This window comes from Gigantopelta aegis, chromosome 1 (genome assembly GCF_016097555.1).
Source record: "Gigantopelta aegis isolate Gae_Host chromosome 1, Gae_host_genome, whole genome shotgun sequence".
NCBI lineage: Eukaryota > Metazoa > Mollusca > Gastropoda > Neomphalida > Peltospiridae > Gigantopelta > Gigantopelta aegis.
This window is the reverse complement of record NC_054699.1, coordinates 12,061,656-12,080,755: the sequence shown is the minus strand read 5'-3', so window position 1 is coordinate 12,080,755 and position 19,100 is coordinate 12,061,656. Positions and strand designations below refer to the sequence as shown.

General features: G+C 35.2%; 1 protein-coding gene across 1 annotated transcript in view; it reads right to left on the bottom strand.

Annotated features, from left to right (window-relative positions):
* LOC121389845 (multiple epidermal growth factor-like domains protein 10) overlaps window positions 1-19,100 on the bottom strand; it is a 65,205-nt gene that overhangs the window by 30,493 nt on the left and 15,612 nt on the right. Inside the window, exons 7-9 of the mRNA XM_041521868.1 lie at window positions 15,642-15,737; window positions 9,834-9,940; window positions 7,920-8,015 (exon numbers count right to left, since the gene is read on the bottom strand). Of these exons, the coding sequence (XP_041377802.1) occupies window positions 7,920-8,015; window positions 9,834-9,940; window positions 15,642-15,737 (299 nt within the window). The remainder of the gene's footprint in view (window positions 1-7,919; window positions 8,016-9,833; window positions 9,941-15,641; window positions 15,738-19,100) is intronic.

Sequence of the window (19,100 nt, the reverse complement as noted above, 5' to 3'; positions counted from 1 at the left end):
TTGTGTGCACACTATGGCAGTGTTCTTCCTTGTTTGTTACTGGAACTCTAAATCATAACGTTGCTATCACATTCTTTACAACACTATGTAACTTTTCAACAAAGCAATATATGAAATCAGCAAAACATCAAACTATCATACCGCTGCCACATTTGACTGCGAGACACATTGCTGCCAGACGTCAGCGGTGTGCACATCGTGGACATTAAGCTGACAGCCGTTGGGTTCGGATGGTGTTTTCACACGAGTTCAGGTTCACACTAGACTTCCATGGTCGATAACAGAGTGTCTGGCGACGTCCCAGTGAACGCCAAGCCAACGTCAACGTTCGTCCTCATGACCAATTTGGAGTCACATAAACGTACCCAAAACATACAACTACCACTTCCGGTTTCTTTGCCACCTCAGCAATCTATCTTTGCAATGCAAACCCCAATATCTATTTTAATTGTAATTAATGTGGAGGTGTGGAACCTTTTGTTTTTCTTACACTCCTGGAGAACTGTGCAATTATTCCTCATTGTTTTGTCTCACGCGTGAGTACTACACGTGTAAATTAAAATTTTAATTTACACCTTCTACCCTCCACCTACCAATATTTCTTGTTTACAATACATGTCTGTAGGGGCGTCTATTAGGCTCTACCTTCACTCTTTTTAACTTAATAACAGTAAATTACCATATTTTTTCTAATTATACACACAATAATCATACTTATGCACGCTCATACACATACACACACACGTACGCATACATATATATACACACACACACACACACACACACACACACACACAGAGAGAGAGAGAGCGAGAGAGACACACACACACACACACACACACACACACACACACATACATACATACATACATACATACATACATACATACATACATAGATAGATAGATAGATCTAGACATAGACATATACATAAACATGGATACAGACACATATATATATATATATATATACGTTTTAACATAATTCAGAAAACCTATGGTGTACTTACATAATGTGCTGTATGCTATATATATCAACAACATTTACTGTGTAAACAACCAATACGTACACTGACATTCTCCTGTCTGTTTGTCACAGGACGATCCACTACAACTGGTGCTGCAAGTGTTGATGCAAGACGGACCCCAATATTTACCAACACAACCTAAACATAAAATTGCGTGAATGCGTTACAAAATATCATATCATAATTATGTATGTTGGACTTTATATAAACACTATATGACAGATATAATATTAGATAGGCTTCGCAACCACGCCGTTACGGATAGTGATAGGTCACAGCAATAAGTACGTAGGGTGAAAGGCCTGCTACGTGTGATACATTCCGTGGCTAATATGTAATTTAAATAATAATAATAATCTACAAAACTTTCTAAACCATTAGTATTGTTACCAAACCTTATTGGGCCGAATTTATAAAGAACCTTTTCCAAAACACGGGTGTTTAAGCGTTGTAAACGTGTGTAGTTGTAAATTCGGCCCATTGTGATTATGTGTAATGATGTGGTTGTGAAACCTCTCTTGTGATAAGCTAAAATGGCTAGACCATAATTTCTTATTTGGGTTATAAACGTTTGCAACAGAATTTGGAAAATGCGATTGAATTTGCCGTTGTAAGCCACACACACACACATACACACATATATCTGTGTGTGTGTGTGTGTGTGTGTATGTGTGTGTGTGTGTCCGTGTGTGTGCCGCAGTGCAAGACCAACCCCAATATGTCCTAGCACAGACTTGGAAATAAAATAAATAGATGCAAGGGGCGCGACATAGCCCAGTGGTAAAGTGCTTGCTTTATGCGTGGTCTGTTTCAGATCGATTGCATATGAATGATCCATTGCTGCTAACAGAAAAAATGTAGTTGCTTTCCTCTCTAAGACTATATGTCAAAGTTACCAAATGTTTGACATCCAATAGCGGATGACTTCTAAATCAATATGCTAGTGGTGTCCTTAAACTAAACAAACGTAAATAATATATCTCATATATAGTGATGATACATTGAAACTCTTAGGTCAAATCATACGTTTTTAATATTCTAAACTTGCGGAACAGAGTATGCAATACAATACAAACCATGGCAGAATTTGATGCTCTAAGAGTAGATGGTTGACAAAGCAAAGGATTACCAAGGACAATTAGGTCAATTAATTTGAATAGTTTCCAGGTTTTGTTTGTTTACAGGTCAGAACTTTATCGGTATGCATTTGTGTTGTGTTTGATGTGTATGCATGCGTGTATTGGTAATATATATATATATATATATATATATATAGAGAGAGAGAGAGAGAGAGAGAGAGAGAGAGAGAGAGAGAGAGAGAGAGAGAGAGAGAGAGAGAGAGAGAGAGAGAGATTGAGAGAGAGAGAGAAAGAGAGAGAGAGAAAGAGAGACATATACACACATGGACACAGAGAGAGAGAGAGAGAGAGAGAGAGAGAGAGAGAGAGAGAGAGAGAGAGAGAGAGAGAGAGAGAGAGAGAGAGAGAGAGAGAGAGAGAGAGAGAGAGAGAGAGAGAGAGAGAGAGAGAGAGAGAGAGAGAGAGAGAGGTTATTACCAGAGTGTTTTTCGATATGAATGAATGAATGTTTAACGACACCCCAGCAGGGGTGTATCATTCTCTTTGAGAATGGCCAATACAGCACAAATTAAAATTGTGAGTAAAAGTCAGTATCTATCTGTGATATTTGTATTTTTGCACAGTTCTTTACTCTGTTTTTATTTAAATCTTGAATTTTTATATTGATCACCTTATTTGTGTGCATTACCATAGTTTGACACCGAATAGCCGATGCATTTTTCGTGCTGGGGTGTCGTTAAACATTCATTCATTTATTCTTTGTACGCAGATATTAATACATACTCTGACAATATCCGCCCTCTTTAGCACATGAAACACCACTACAATGGCCACAGTTAGCACCACATTGTGGACCCCAAAATCCACGGTTACAAGCTAGATTAGAAAGGAAAAAGTACACATTAGTCTTAGTATTTAAAACAAATAAAATAAATCCCATAGGACTGAACTGCATCCGATTTGTAGATTCTTTTTGTGAGTAGCAAAGATCGATTTTCTTGAGACGAGTGTCGGAAAAAACCCCACCTACAACAATACGAGTGTCCTATTTTATTTACAGAATGAAGTAATCAGGCCGTCTACATCTTAAATGGCCAGACCTATTAACCAACGAAAATGACGTATCACCGTCTAGTGGGTGGTGGTGGGTCTAGATGTTTCTTCCAGCAGAGCGTTTTGGCACATTTCTATTAGTTGATTAAACTAGAATTGCTATTTGTTTGCGTCTTAACACAGTAATATTTCCACAACGTGTAAATAATCGCCTTGGTGAATCTGCTCTTGGTATGTATGGAACACATTTACTAACACAGTAACAGAATACGTACATTGACAATTCCTGTATTGTTTCTGATAGGTAGCTTCTCTGCAATTCCTGACACAACTCTCGTTGCGAAACAGACACCAGTATCCATCAATACATGGTGAACAAGATAAAATATATGAACACATTGGAAATATTCCCACAGTTATGACGTTAACATATTTCCAACATTGTGTTGAGTATCAGTATTAATTGATTTTATTTTTAATGTGTATTGGGTGTTTAGGGATTACACGTTATTTGTTTTAAGCATTTTGTCATAATTAATAAATTCAACATACCAATACAGATGTCGAAGTTATAAACCTTTGAGAAAGAAATGGACTTCGTCCTATAAATTGGACATCGCATGGGGCCTGTTGTGCATGACCCTTATTCACCATACACATACATACTATGTGTGGTCTGTTGACAAAAGAAACAAATATAGTGGTCTTGGTGTATTTAGACAAACATTATTCTGGAAACCCCTCTTGTCATCCAGTGCAAGTGCAATTTTAGTCTAGAGTTAATTATGGAAAGGTTATGTGTGGGATCGATTAATTTGCAGTTATTTATTACAAATAAATTTGAAAATAACTAAATATTGTAGTTTCCTGCAAGAAACGCCCATGCCTACACGAAATCGTGGAAAATAAAATCCAGAAACATGTAAGTCCATATAAACACATAATATATATGTTGATGCAAATGTTATTTTTTGAAAGTATAATAATTTGGCGATAAATAAACACGAGTATGCTCAATAAAACCCATAAAATGATAATATCACAGTTCACAACAGCACCAATGGTGAAATGTGCGATTTCATAAAGGACCACTCATAACGAAGGTGAATAAATTTGACCACAAAGAACATGTTTCAATAGCGTGTATGTCCACCGTGTGCAAGTAAGACAGATTTCCGTCAGTGACAATAAGGTCTGTCCGCTGTTGGCCACAGATACTGCCCCAAACCATCACAGATCCACCACCAAACGGTTCAGTCTCCTGAACACAGCACGGAACTGTTCTCTCCCCTGTACGTCGGTATATCCGAGTCCTGCCATCAGCTCTGAATAACTGGAACCTGCTCTCATCAGAAAAGAGTACACGTTGCCAGTTCGGATGTTGCCAACGTTGAAACTGACGTGCCCAACGTAAACGTCGAAGTCGATGTTGCCTCGTCAATGTCATCCCTCTGAATGGTCGATAGGCCCTGATGCCATGCTGTCGTAGTCGAAGGCCAGTCGCTGCAGATGACGTCATAGTGAGGAATCTGTTACGTAAGTGTAAGATGCAGAGATGGCGGTCCTCGTTGGCTGTTGTGACGCGGGGTCTTCCACTTCGTGGTCTGTCTGCAGTCCAGCAGTCACCCTGTAACGCTGTATCAACCTGGTGATCGTCAATTTTGTGCAATTGAGGATTCTTGCCACATGGGCATAACTCGCACCCAACTGCACCATACCAATAGCTCCCTCTCTTTCTTCAGCAGTTAGTCTTGCCATGTTCTCTGGTGTTATACTGTTGACTGAGGCATGTTCTAAGCAATAACACCCATTTTATAACCGTATGTGCACGAGTATCATGTTTCTCGTGCAGTATAAATTTGATGAAGAAACTCATTTTGCACGTGCGGCATCGCCCAAACGCACCAATGTGCGACTATTCGTCATTGATTGCATTATAACGAACAACACTGGAACCTATCTAACCTTACATGAACGTGTATTGTGTTTATTTATAATAAAAATAGTTGGTATACTTTTTTTTGATCGTCAGTTTATATAATGAAAATTAACCTAGTACAAATATTAGAACGAAAGGAAACATGTTTTATATACAACGACTAATATTCTAAACAAGAAAATATATTTAATATGTAAGTTTAATCGTAGACACATTTTATTAGCCGATAGCATCTTTAAAAATTGCCCTGCACGTGGTGTAACCTGACCGTGGTGCAGGGGTGTAACATTCTCTTTGAAAATGGCCAATACAGCACAAATGAAAATTTTGAGTAAAATCAGTATTGGTCTGTGATATTTGTATTTTAGCACAGTTCTTTACACTGTGTTTTTATTTAAATCTTGAATTTATTTGTTTGCTTTGCCATAGTTTGACACCAAATGACCATGTATTTTCGTGCTGGGGTGTCGTTAAACATGCATTCAATCTTTAAAATTGCAGCAAACTCAGGAATGTCCCTTTAATTGGGTAAACATTACAACCGGTAGTTCAGTACTATAGTAAGTTGTATGACCACCAAAGATTGGGGTCGGATGTGAAATTTGAAAGTTTACATTTTTTATCAGTAAATGGCAAGTTCAAACAATACAAATTACTAAAAACAAACAATAACAACTGTATGATCAACAGAATGAAAAATATTGACAAACATAATGTTCCATGGTGGTTAATGGACCTTCCTGAACATTGTCAACATCGAGAATGACTCCCTCAAGCACGTGTATGGGGCAACTGCGTGATGCATGTGCAAACTATGGAATGTGTTTTAATGTGTTGATAAACAGACCTGAACGTTTTTTAACTAGGATGTCTGTGGTTAAAATGTATGTTCGGTCTAATAGTTGATATCAACATTAATATTTCAGGTTCCCCTAATTTTTTTGAAGAGTATATATACATACATACATACATACATACATACATACATACATGCATACATACACGCGGTTTTGTACTGTGTAATCGCAAATTGAACAGTATTAGGTATTTGTATCCAACATTTACTAAAACAAGACCCAATACTTACACTGACAATTTCCGCTCACTTTGTTACATGAGGCTTCTTTACAATTTGCGCTACACAGCTTAGTGCAATGTGGACCCCAATGTCTGTCAACGCAGGCTGGATATAAAAAAGAGTAAAAACATGAATGTGTTGGAAAATGTCACTTTGTAATTAATTATGTAGGCTACACAATTCAGACACATAATGATATGCTGAAAAGAGTTAGAGCGTAGAATTCTTTACTATTTGCGTTGTAAACGCTAGGCACAGAACACGCGAAGAAACACTGAACGTCATCCCATATAAGAACAGTTGTGTAACAAAGGATATGTTTATCAATACTTGTCTGGATTAATTTGAATGATATGCCGGTTTCATTTTCTTAAATACATAGCACATAGTATTAGGAGTTTATGACCATTTACATGATCTATTTTTCGCAATGTAAGTAAATCCTTGACAACCCTAGGACAGTTTCATTTTATTAAAGCTCGGAAATGCGTGAAGGAAGACTGTAAATAAACACTACATAGCGAAATTATTGTCTGAAAATAAAACAGCGTTTTAGCGATATATGAAATCATCAAAACCTCAAACTATTATACCGTCGCCGAACAAGTAGAAGTATTAAACAAATATTGTATATCAGTTTCGTTGGTAGAAAATATAAACAAAGTGCTGCTTTATTTCGAGAAACCGTGCATGAATAAATTAGAATTGTTTAATGTAACCATTCAAGAAGTAGTCACGATTAAATAAGTCACACATTATTAAAACAAGTAGTCAAATATGTAGCATTTCCATTCTGCAATTTAATAAATCAATATTGTTATCAGCATTCCGTAATACATTGAAAATAGCTCATGTAAAACCAGTATTTAAACATGATTTGGATTTCGATCCTAGACAGATCGTGCATCAGACAAGCGCTTTACCACTGAGCGACGTCTTTTTTGTGTGTCTTTTTTTGGGGGGTGTGGGGTGTGTGTCTGTGTGTGTGTGTGTGTGTGTGTGTGTGTATGTCTGTGTGTGTGTGGCCATGTTCAGCAGATGCTGGAATCAAGATATTCACAATTATATAATTGCCGTCTGCCACGACATTATTAATCCACTGTAATTATGACACAAAGACTATTAAAGAAAATTGCTACTTCCACATACGCTACTCGTTTTAATACGCAAAACATCTTTCCCACTGACAAAAGTACATACTTAAGCTTTGTATACCAGTCTTGGAGCATTGGATGGAACAGAAACAAAAATGTTTTAAATTATTTTATTTCAGAATGGGTCATTTTTTAATTACAAAATGAGTACTTATCACAAAATGTGTTAGGGTTTTTTTTGTTTGTTTTTTTATAAAATGGGTACATAATACAAAATGGGCCTTAACAGGCGTGCTTCATATTCTGAAAGTGGACGCCTTGAACAACTTATTTCAATTTTGGAGTTTGGCTCCTGGACTACAAGACTGAAAACGCGTGATGCATTGTTATATGTATGCACCGCTTTGGCGGAATGATGGAACCTTTCTAAAACATGTACTTGACCATGAACTTTCATTCGAAATTAGCCTAGAACACGCACCTAGCGAGTGTCGAGGGGAGTGTTCTAGACGGTGTTTCGTGCAAGCTTCCTGGTACATTTTAACAGTTAATTAAACTAGAGTATTGTATGTGCGTCTTAAAACAATTATTGGTCAATCTGCTCTTGGTATTTATGGAACATAGTTACTAAAACAGTTAAAATACGTACATATACAATTCCCGTATTGTTTCTCACAGGAAGCGTCTTTACAATTCCTCGCACAACTCTTGTTGCAAAACGGACCCCAATACCCATCAAGACATGCTGAATAAGATAAAACATATGAACACATTGCAAATGTTCCCACAATTATGATGTTTATTATATTTCCCATATTGTTGTGGTATTAGCAGTAGTTGTTTCATTTTAATGTGTATTTTTGTTGGTGAATACACGTATTACACGTTGTTTTAATCCCTTTCTAGTAATGAATAAATTGACTATAGAAATATAGATGTCGAAATTGTAAAATAATATTGGGTTAATATAAACTCTCTACACGTATTTTACTATTACAGTGAAACCCCGCTACTAAGACCACCCATGGGACTGAATAAATATGGTCAAATTAGTGGGGTGTTCTTATCAATGGGTTACTATTCTTTTAAGTTGATTCCAAATTATATACAATCTTAACATAAGAAATAGATTGCAAATAACATTTATTAGGATTATTTACAGTCAGCGCTAAAATAGAATTAAGAACTAATGTCAATAAATACTGAATATTAGGTGAATTATATGAAAAACGTGTATTTTGTCTATTGTTGAATATGACATTCCTAATAACGATGTTCCTTATACAATTATATCGAAATAGTGATAGTACGACTACAACATTCATGTTTGATTTTCAGCGTTTTGACACAAATCGCTCAAAATACACAAACTCACTTTTTTAATGTCGCGCGAGCTCTCTAAATAACAACTGTTTTGTTTCCTATTGGACCAGTCGGTCACCTTGGTGGAGTAATATTCCAATTAACAACTAGGTTCGCTCTGTATCGTTAGGGTGACGGACAGACAGATAGACAAATCGGAATATGTTCAGGCGTTTGGGACACTTGACTGACTGCAGTACGAAAACAACCAATCAGCGCGTTACATAGGTCATTAATATTAACCAGGCGACAATGTTTTCCGGAAACTAAAAATAACGGTATCCTTTTTATGCTCCACAGATTAAACTAACATGATTACTCTGTGACTGTATTACCTACCATTTGTTAACAATTCGCAAGAACAAAGAAACCATTAGATGCGTGACATTTCAACATTTGTGTAAACTAAAAATGCAGAACATTTGCTATCATAACATAGTTGCTTTCACGGGGTAGAAATGCATTAAACACAACCAATACAATTGACTTTACTGGTCGTAATACGCTATAGTGGAGTGGTCTTAATACCGGGGTAGTTTTATCTATACAATAATAAGGAAATATTTCGTTCTTCAAAAATGTGGTCTTACTAGCGGAGTGGCCTTAGTACTGGGTGGTCATTAAATGGTGTTTAACTGTATTTTAAAAAGTCAACTCTTCCCTCCTGTTAAATATTGCACCCTCTCAAAGTTTGGGAAAGAAATGTCTTAGCCCCATAATTTGGACTACGCGTGAGGCCTGTAATGCATGACGCATATTCAACATACATACATTTAATTATCCCGTGCGCCAGTGTGTTAATATCTATGTATGTAATAGTCACACCTTACATACATAAATATATATAGATATTCACCTTAGCTTGTAGACGCGATGCTGTATTTACCCTACAATTATTCGGGAAACCCCTCTCGTTGTCCAGTGCAAGGTTTTCAAAAAATGTTATTCAAAATTTAATTATGGAAAGATTATGTGTAGGTCGATTAATTTGTAGTTATTTATTACAAATAAATGCGAAAATAACGAAATATTGTAGTTTTCTGCAGGAAAGGTCCCTGCCTACTGGAAATCGTGGAATATAGAAATCAGAAACATATCAGGCAATATAAATATATAACACACATATATGTGGTTCTGTACTGTATAATCGCAAATTGAGCAGCATTTGGTATTTATGTCCAACATTTTCTGAAAAAAATACCCAATACGTACACAGACAATTTCCGTTCCCTTTGTCACAGGAGGAGTCTTTACAAGTTGAGCTACACTGCTTTGTGCACGACGGACCCCAATATCTGTCAACACAGGCTGAATAAAAACAAAACAAACATGGATGCATTAGAAAATGTCACTGTAGAATTAATTATGTCGGTTACATGCAATGCAAAAACAAAATGGCAAATATTATAATGATACGCTGCAAATGGCTAGACCGTAGCAAACTATTATAGATACATTTTCTATGGAATTACGATAATTTACAGGGTCTTGTTTATCTAAATATGGGCAATAAAGGAGCATTACACGTATTTGGGATACCAAACCTCGCTATTATGTCACCCAATTAATTTTACCTGATTCACGATGGAAGTTAATACTTGACAGCCCTAGGCAAGTTTTACTTTTAAATCTTGGAAATCCATGAAGGAAGAATATACAATAAAAGAAAAAATTAATGAGTGAACTAATAGTGCTATGGTTTGAAAATCAAACTTTTTGGCAATATATGAAATCATCAAAACCTCAAACTATTATACTGCCGCCAAAAACGCTGAATTATTAAAACATAGTTTACATCAGTTTCGGCGGTAGACGACACTAACACAGTACTGCTTTATTTCGAGAAATGGTGCATGAATCAATTAGAATGAATACATATAATCGTTCAAGAAGTAGTCGATACAATCTAACTCCAAACAAAACATGAATTGTAACAAATTATTACAACAGGTAGTCAGTTATGCATCATTTCCAGTCAGCAATTATGTAATACATCACTGTTTGTATCCTCATGTTCCGGTAAATGGAAAATTGCTCATGTAAACATATTATGAAAACAAATTTGACGAGCTTATATGCTAATTTTATTAATTACCTGTGTCGAAAAAATATTTGAAATAATTGTATTTAATGTATGCATATTTTATATTCAACAATATCTTTCTAAAAAATCAGTGTAGTTATCGTCTGAATCAAAGTGGTTCAATATATCAATTAAATATGCCTAAATATGTGAATATGCTAATACTAAGGAGCATTTTTGTGCTATTATCTGTGACATCTCAAAAGCATTCGGCACAAAGACCTGTTTAATGAACTAGAACGTTACAGTATTTCTGGACAACCACTTGAATAGATAAGCATTGCATATCAAATAGAAAAGCAAAGTGTTTTAATAATTATTCCTTTACGAAGTATGGTACATTAACAGCCAAAGTACCCAAATGCTCAATACTCGGCCCATTTCTCTTTTTAGTATATTTCAAGAACATTGCTGAGTAACTTAATTATTTAACTATACTCAAAGGCAAAAGTTATTGTGGCATGGACTGTTTGGTGTAATAAATTTGTGAATGTATTTATGGATGTAAACCAGAGAAAATGTGCATGAAACAGCAACCAAGCAACCAAGCAGTTGTTGCAGCGATTGCATGTTTTGTGCAACAAAACATGGGATATTCGGGAGAAATGCTGTCCAGTGTTCACCATAAAAGGCCAGACATTCAGCTGCAAATCATTGCCACTCTGTGCAGCCTTCAGAAGTCCAGAAATCGGAAAAAACACCATTAGTGAACTGTTTGGTGTAATTACGCTATGCCACGCCTCAGTGAAAATGCCAGATGGCGAGTCATAGGGATGCTTGAATCTGGCACCTTGCAGCGTGACGTCGCATGTCAATTCAATGTCCACAGAAACACCGTATGGTACTTATGGCAACGATATCAAGAAAACAACCAGGTCAGGGACCGTCCCCGTAGTGGCCGACCACCCGTGACCACACCTCGCCAAGACACATGGATCCGAACCACGCATCTGCGAAACAGGTTCCAGCCAGCAACCCTCACAGCCCGTGTCATCCCTTTATCCAGCGTTTAGTGGCCCCAGTGAGACGACGGTGCCATGCATGTAGGTCTCAAGGTGGACACACTCGCTACTGACTGCGTGAACTTCACTCTGGACCCCCTCTAGTGATGTGGCTCAATTGCTCGTTTCCATACCTTCGTACATTTATTTTTCCACGTTATAACGTTTCATACACGGCAGTAAAAACTTATCATCAATTATCTTTTTCTTTTGTGTGTCACAATAACTTTTGCCTTTTAGTATAGATTATTCACTGATGGCACACATCATCAAATGACATAAAGATTATATAACCTAATCTTAATAATACTACTAATAAAAAAACTAATAAAGAAACTGCACACATGGTCAAAACAGTGGCTAGTCACTTTCAACCCAGATTAGTGTCAGTGTATCTTCTTAGTTTAAACACATTTTGGTACATGTATTAAGAAGTTAACAATTGTTTAATGTTGGCTCATGTGGCGGGCCTGGCCTCCAAAGTTACAAGCCAGCAGGTCCAGTCTTATTATTTCCAGGTTTCATGCAGTTTGTATCATAGAATGTATGTAATGTCGTAGACGTCTGTGCACGAAGCAATCACTCGTCGAAAGCATCAGTATTACAATAATTGTTCTCCTTTATTTTGGTATTAAAGTGCGACAAAATATTCATTTCTACTCTGGTATGTACTTAATGTTTAAAAATGTCATTTCATTTCATGGCTTATCACCTTCTGATAATGTACGTCTTGTTCAACTTACCCTTATATCTTTATTTCGAAGATACCGGCCTCGGTGGCGTCGTGGTAGGCCATCGGTCTACAGGCTGGTGGGTACTGGGTTCGGATCCCAGTCGAGGCATGGGATTTTTAATCCAGATACCGACTCCAAACCCTGAGTGAGTGCTCCGCAAGGCTCAATGGGTAGGTGTAAACCACTTGCACTGACCAATGATCCATAACTGGTTCAACAAAGGCCATGGTTTGTGCTATCCTGCCTGTGGGAAGCGCAAATAAAAGATCCCTTGCTGCTAATCGGAAGAGTAGCCCATGTAGTGGCGACAGCGGGTTTCCTCTCAAAATCTGTGTGGTCCTTAACCATATGTCTGACGCCATATAACCGTAAATAAAATGTGTTGAGTGCGTCGTTAAATAAAACATTTCTTTCTTTCTTTCTTTTTTATTTCGAAGACACAATTCCTAAGTCCGACGAAAATACCATTTATGTACTTAATGCCAAACATCATTCCTTATGTCCTTAATTTGAATTATCTGTCAGTAACCTTAAGGTATGCTTTAAAAATGTAAACATTCCTATCCTACGCCATATATGACTACCCATGGGGCTATGATATAACTGGCTGTAGTCGGCGTACGACTAACGATATATTGTCTAGTACATGTAGATGCCTAACAACTCAGGATTGTCCTTGTGTAAAACGCTTTTTTTACAAGAGTATATTAATGCATAAGCGTATTTTCATTCAGTATTTGCATTTATTACTTTTTAATAATTTGTTTTCATTGTTTTTATTCACTTATGCCTTGCTTTGCAGAAGACAGTCATGTGTTCTCTTGGCAAATCGTTTTCACACTATGGTTATTCAGGGGAATGTCCAACAAGTGCTTCAACATATAATATGTCTCACGTGAGCGCTCGAAATCATGATGTGTTGTTGCTGATTTATTGATCATCGACATAATTCAATTATTTTAACATATCAATGGTAGGTTCAGTCTTATTATTGCTAGGTTTCATGCAATTTGTATCATGCATTTTATGTAATGCCATAGAAGTCTGTGCACAAAGCAATGACTCCTTCGAAGCACCAGTATTCCAATAATTGTTTCTTTTATGTGTCTGTTCAAGTGCGACACAGTATTCATTTATTGATCATCGACATAATTCAATGTTGTTTTCAGCCTTTTCTACAAAATGTACTTCGCCATGAACTTTCAATCGAAATTAGCCTAGAGCACGCCTCTAGAGAGCGTCTAGGGGCGTGTTCTAGACCCTTTTTTTTGGAATATTCCTGACACATTTTAACAGTTAATTAAACTAGAATTTTGTATTTATGTCTTAAAACAATTATTGGTCAATCTGCTCTTGGTATTTATGGAACATACTTACTAACACAATAAAAATACGGCTCGTCGAAAAATAATTGTGGAGCTATTTGAGTGATTTGAATTAATTGACCGAATTATAGCTCGTACCTTGCCTTTTGGGGGCCTTCGTGGATGATTTCCTCCATTATCAAAGCTGTTAAATATTGGACACGTATGTTACAGTTACCTTCTTCTAGGCTATGTAAACAAACATACTTAAAGGGACACGCCCTAGTTGTTAACCATTACGCCGTTGTTTTTCGCTGTTAAACCCATTTAAAAAAAAAAAAAAAAATTGCACTTTACTTACCGTTTATTATTTAGAATATAAATTTCCATTCTCCTGAAGAGTTGTTTGGTAATCCTGGTAATCCTGGTGTTTGTAATACCACAAAATGCATTTTTCGTATTTCTTATAAAGCTACGCGCCTCTGAGAAAAAACCGTTGAGCAGACAAGGTCTAATCTATGTTTAGAGGGGATATTTCTATTTCAATGTCACAGACGTTGGTATACCATGTGACCGTTATCATTTTGGTTCGATTTGTTTTCTCGTGCACGGTTCGCGCAACAACATCCGATTTGTTGTCGTTTGCTTGTTGTTCATTTGTGAGGTTTTTCTTCACAGTTCGTACACATTTTCATTAACAATAAAGTTCAGACAAGTAAGTATCTCAATTCAAAACGTTACAAACCCTTAAACCCAATAAGTCTTACGATATCTGGAGAGGACAGAACAGTTGGAACATGTCCAGGAGAGGTGAAAGAAACGCATCCCAAGTCTGTGCGCACTCTGTGAAATTTGTCGTGACGTAGGCATTTTTGTGCTTCGAGCGACATCTACCCGTGACATCAGAATACTAACTTTCAACATTATTTCAAGCAGTTGGGTCATGGGGATTGCCATGGTATTTATCGATATAAAACCTGCTTTTTCACTCCATTTTATAAAAACGTGATCTAAGTGTGCTACAGGTTTGTAGATTAACCAACATTATAATTTATTTTCGCTGGATGGAACTAGGGCGTGCGGCTTTAATGCTTTATAATTTGTGTTGCAAAGGTAAAAATAATTGAGCAAGTCAGTTGGAAAATATTTTATGCCGTTGTGGCTTTGGCTATGCCTGGCTATTTCAAGAAATTGTTGATGTTAAAATATTTCTAAAAGCTTTAAAACTTAGACTAACAGACGTATATTTACACGAATGGTTAACAGATATAAATAGTAGTGATATATATGAAATATATAGATCTTTTAAATCAACTATACTTTTAGAAAAACATTTGAATTGGAATATACATTATTTTAGAAATGCACTCACAAGATTTAGATTAGGCTATACAATTAATAACAAGATTTTGATTAGGCTATACAATTAATAACATTCATAGAAATAGATACAGACATGACTTGCCCAAACAGTGTCACTATTGTTATGACATATTGGAAGATGAATTCCATTGTTTGTTTATATGTCCATTATATAGGGATTTAAGAATAAAATATATGTCTCCAAAATACAGGTGTCATCCCAGTAGATTAAAAATGATAATTTTATTAAATACAGAATGTCATACACAGAAGTGGAATTTAAGTAAATTTATATGTGAAGCACTTAGAATTCGGGAAGTATTTTGTAATAGTTAATTCAAGTCATTTGGTTAGTATGCATAGATATTATGATTGATCTTCATATTTCATATGTATGATAACAATAATAACTGCTATGCCAATGAACTACTATACAAATACTAAATAGTGGCACTATAGCCGTTGGTATAAAACACAGCGTGTTTAATAAATAATACAATAATGGGAACTATAAAGATTACCTACTGTCACAAGCTCCTGTCGTTTTGTTGCACACCACATTCTGATTTTGACAGTTACACGTTTTATCACAGTTGTCACCATACCAATCATCTGAACACACTGCGTTTGAAAAAATAAAGAATGTAAACACAAATAGAATGTATGTTTCCAACAGAGCGAACCGTTTGGAAAAGTATTTGTTAACACTAGAAGCGGGCCTAAACAAGGTAACAATTTAGAGCTTAAACTCTGACTATATATAATATGTATACTGGTAGTTGACTCAAACCCCGTCACTGCTTGAGAAAGTGTTCGACCCATCGGGTAGTTCGAATTAACTATTCGCTCAACATCGGGTAATTCCTGAACGTCAGTTAGAATGTATGCTTGTCTGTCTGTCTGTCTGTATGTATGTATATATGTATGTATGTTTATACACACACAATGTTGTGTTTGTTTGTGTGTATGTGTGTCTGTGTTTGTATATATATGTATATATATATATATATATATATATATATATAGAGAGAGAGAGAGAGAGAGAGAGAGAGAGAGAGAGAGAGAGAGAGAGAGAGAGAGAGAGAGAGAGAGAGAGAGAGAGAGAGAGAGAGAGAGAGAGAGAGAGAGAGAGAGAGAGAGATATGATACTAAAGTCGCTACTATGTATTATCAAGTTTAAGTCCTGAATGAAATAACACATAGTAACGAGTTTGATATTCTACTTATTACCCTAGACTGAATGTTTATCTAATAAAATATTTCTACGATTAAACGTACATATTAAATATATTTTCTTGTTTAGAATATCAGTCTGTATATTCAATGTGTTTCTGGTCGTCTTAATATTTGTAAGAGTTTTTTTCAAATAATTTCGTACGTACGAAAAAAACATATTTTAGGAAATAAAATGAAATTTAACCTCGTACAAATATTAGAACGATCAGACACACGTTTAATATATAGCCACTAATATGTTATACAGAAAAAAATTATTTGATATGTAATTACAATCGTTACATACGTTATATGTGTTAAGTGGTTTAAATATGTTTACGACTCGTCTCACAATTGCACCATCATTTTTTTTACAAGATCGTTGACTTTAACTGGCGTTACATGTTCGCTATCGTTGTTGTCGTCTGCTATAATCTACAATGCATGCATTTTAATGGTATATTTATATTTTTAAAACATATATAAAATAATAAAAACCTAATTAAATTAGTATATAAAACATATTCCTACAACAATTTTTTTTTTAATTAAAATTAAAATGTAAATGTGCGTTCGTGTATCATCGTGCTCGTTTACGAAGAGTTTGTTTATATTGAGAAGTAGTCCGGCAGTTATTAGAAATCTCTACTCCTGCTCTAGCTCGGTCAATGTCCTTTATTTTCCCCGTTATGAGTGACTTCTGGGGTAATATATATATATATATATATATATATATATATATATATATATATATATATATATATATATATATATATATATATATATATATATATATATATATATTGTAACAAAATGTGAACGTTTAGTAGTTGTTAATGTTGTTGTTTGATGACGAAGTCTCCATTACGGGCCTTCGCGGTTATTTCACGGACCGCAGACAAGCGGTTCCGACATTGTTATTCAGGGATATATCAAATATTAAATAAAATATTCTATGTCACTATTACCCTTACTATTTAAGAAATAATATATAATTTTTATGTAATCGAAACATATATGAGTCACTACCTATCGTTACCATGTTTACCATTTCTAGCCAGTTGAAGCTGTGAAAATAGCGCAGTTTTATTTACATGGAAGCCGCCATATTTGAATTTTACATATGAACGAGTTTCAGCCTGTTGCTATATTAATTATGTTGTAAACGGACTATTGTTTAGATAATTTAGGATATTATTTAAATATGCTAGTGTATAGTAGTTATTAGAACAAATAGTGGTTTCCTTAAATATTAGTTTATTGTATTTATTAATTTCTAATTTCCGGCATTTACGACTTAGTGCTATTTTTAACTTGACATTATTTGCCTTATATAGTGTGCGCTATTTATAACATGACCGCCATATTGGAGGGATCGTTATTTTTATCGTGACCTTTATTACCTTATATGGGATATACTAGAGCTCCAAATGTAACAGAAAATAAAGAAATACAGAAATATTATCACACAGATACAGCACATACACACAGAACAGATAAAGAAAACGTATTTAAAGATTACAGATTTTCACAGCGTTAGGTTCATATTAAAGTTACGTCCCTCTCCATGACGTAGTGACGGTTGACGAACTGAGTGACTGTGGTTTGTGTAGTTAATATATTGTGACTATTATATTGCTGTTGTTAATATTTTTAATTATTTAAAAGAATACATTTCTTGAGTTTAACTCTACCTGACTTTGTTCTTCTTTCATTTAATTACTTCATATTACAGGACAGTTACTGTAATAATTACACTTTATTTATCTTGCACTTTGTGTGCCTCCCATCTACCAATTTGAGGATACATTTCTCAAATTTATTCAATTATTTTCTGTTGACAACCTGTGTTGTGAATTAGGCCACTGTAAGTAAACACATTATAGAGATATAGTACATGAAAGAAATATAGATATTAGAGTAGAGAGGTAATGTACAGGAAAGAAATACATAGTACGGATTAAAGAGATATAGTACAGGACAGAAATACAGATTAGAGAAGAGACATAATGTACAGGAAAGAGATACAGATTAAAGATATATAGTACAGAAAAGAGACAAATAATACAGAATAAAGAGAGTACAAATACTGGGGAAAGAGTTTATAAGTTACAGTGGCCACATCTCGACACGAATCACACAACACCAGGTATATCTCCACAGTCGCATAACAACGACATGGGGGATTTTGTCACAATATATATATATATATATATATATATATATATATATATATATATAATATATATATATATATATATATATATATATATATATATATATATATATATATATATTCTTCAAGAAAAAGTAGTGGAACTCTAATAATAATTTACAATTACCAAAATTGTAAAGTATATTAGCTGTGGGGAATAGTTATATGATAATAGTGAATGAATTGGGCAAACATTACAACCGGTAGTTCAGTATTACAGTAGTTTTTTTATGACCACGAAAGATCTTGAAGGACGATTGGGGTCAGGAGTGAAATTTTAAAATTGACGTCTTTTTTTCAGTAAATCACAAACAATAAAAATGACTAAACACAAAACAATAACAACTGTATGATCAACAGAATGAAAACTATTGACAGAAATAATGTTCCACAGTGATTAATGGACCATCCTGGAAATTGTCAAAATCGAGAATGACACCCCACACACGTGTACGGGGCAACTGCGTCATGCATGTGCAAACTATAGAATGTGTTTCGGTTTGTTGATAAACAGACCGGAACGTTCTTTATTAGGATGTCTGTGGTCAAAATGT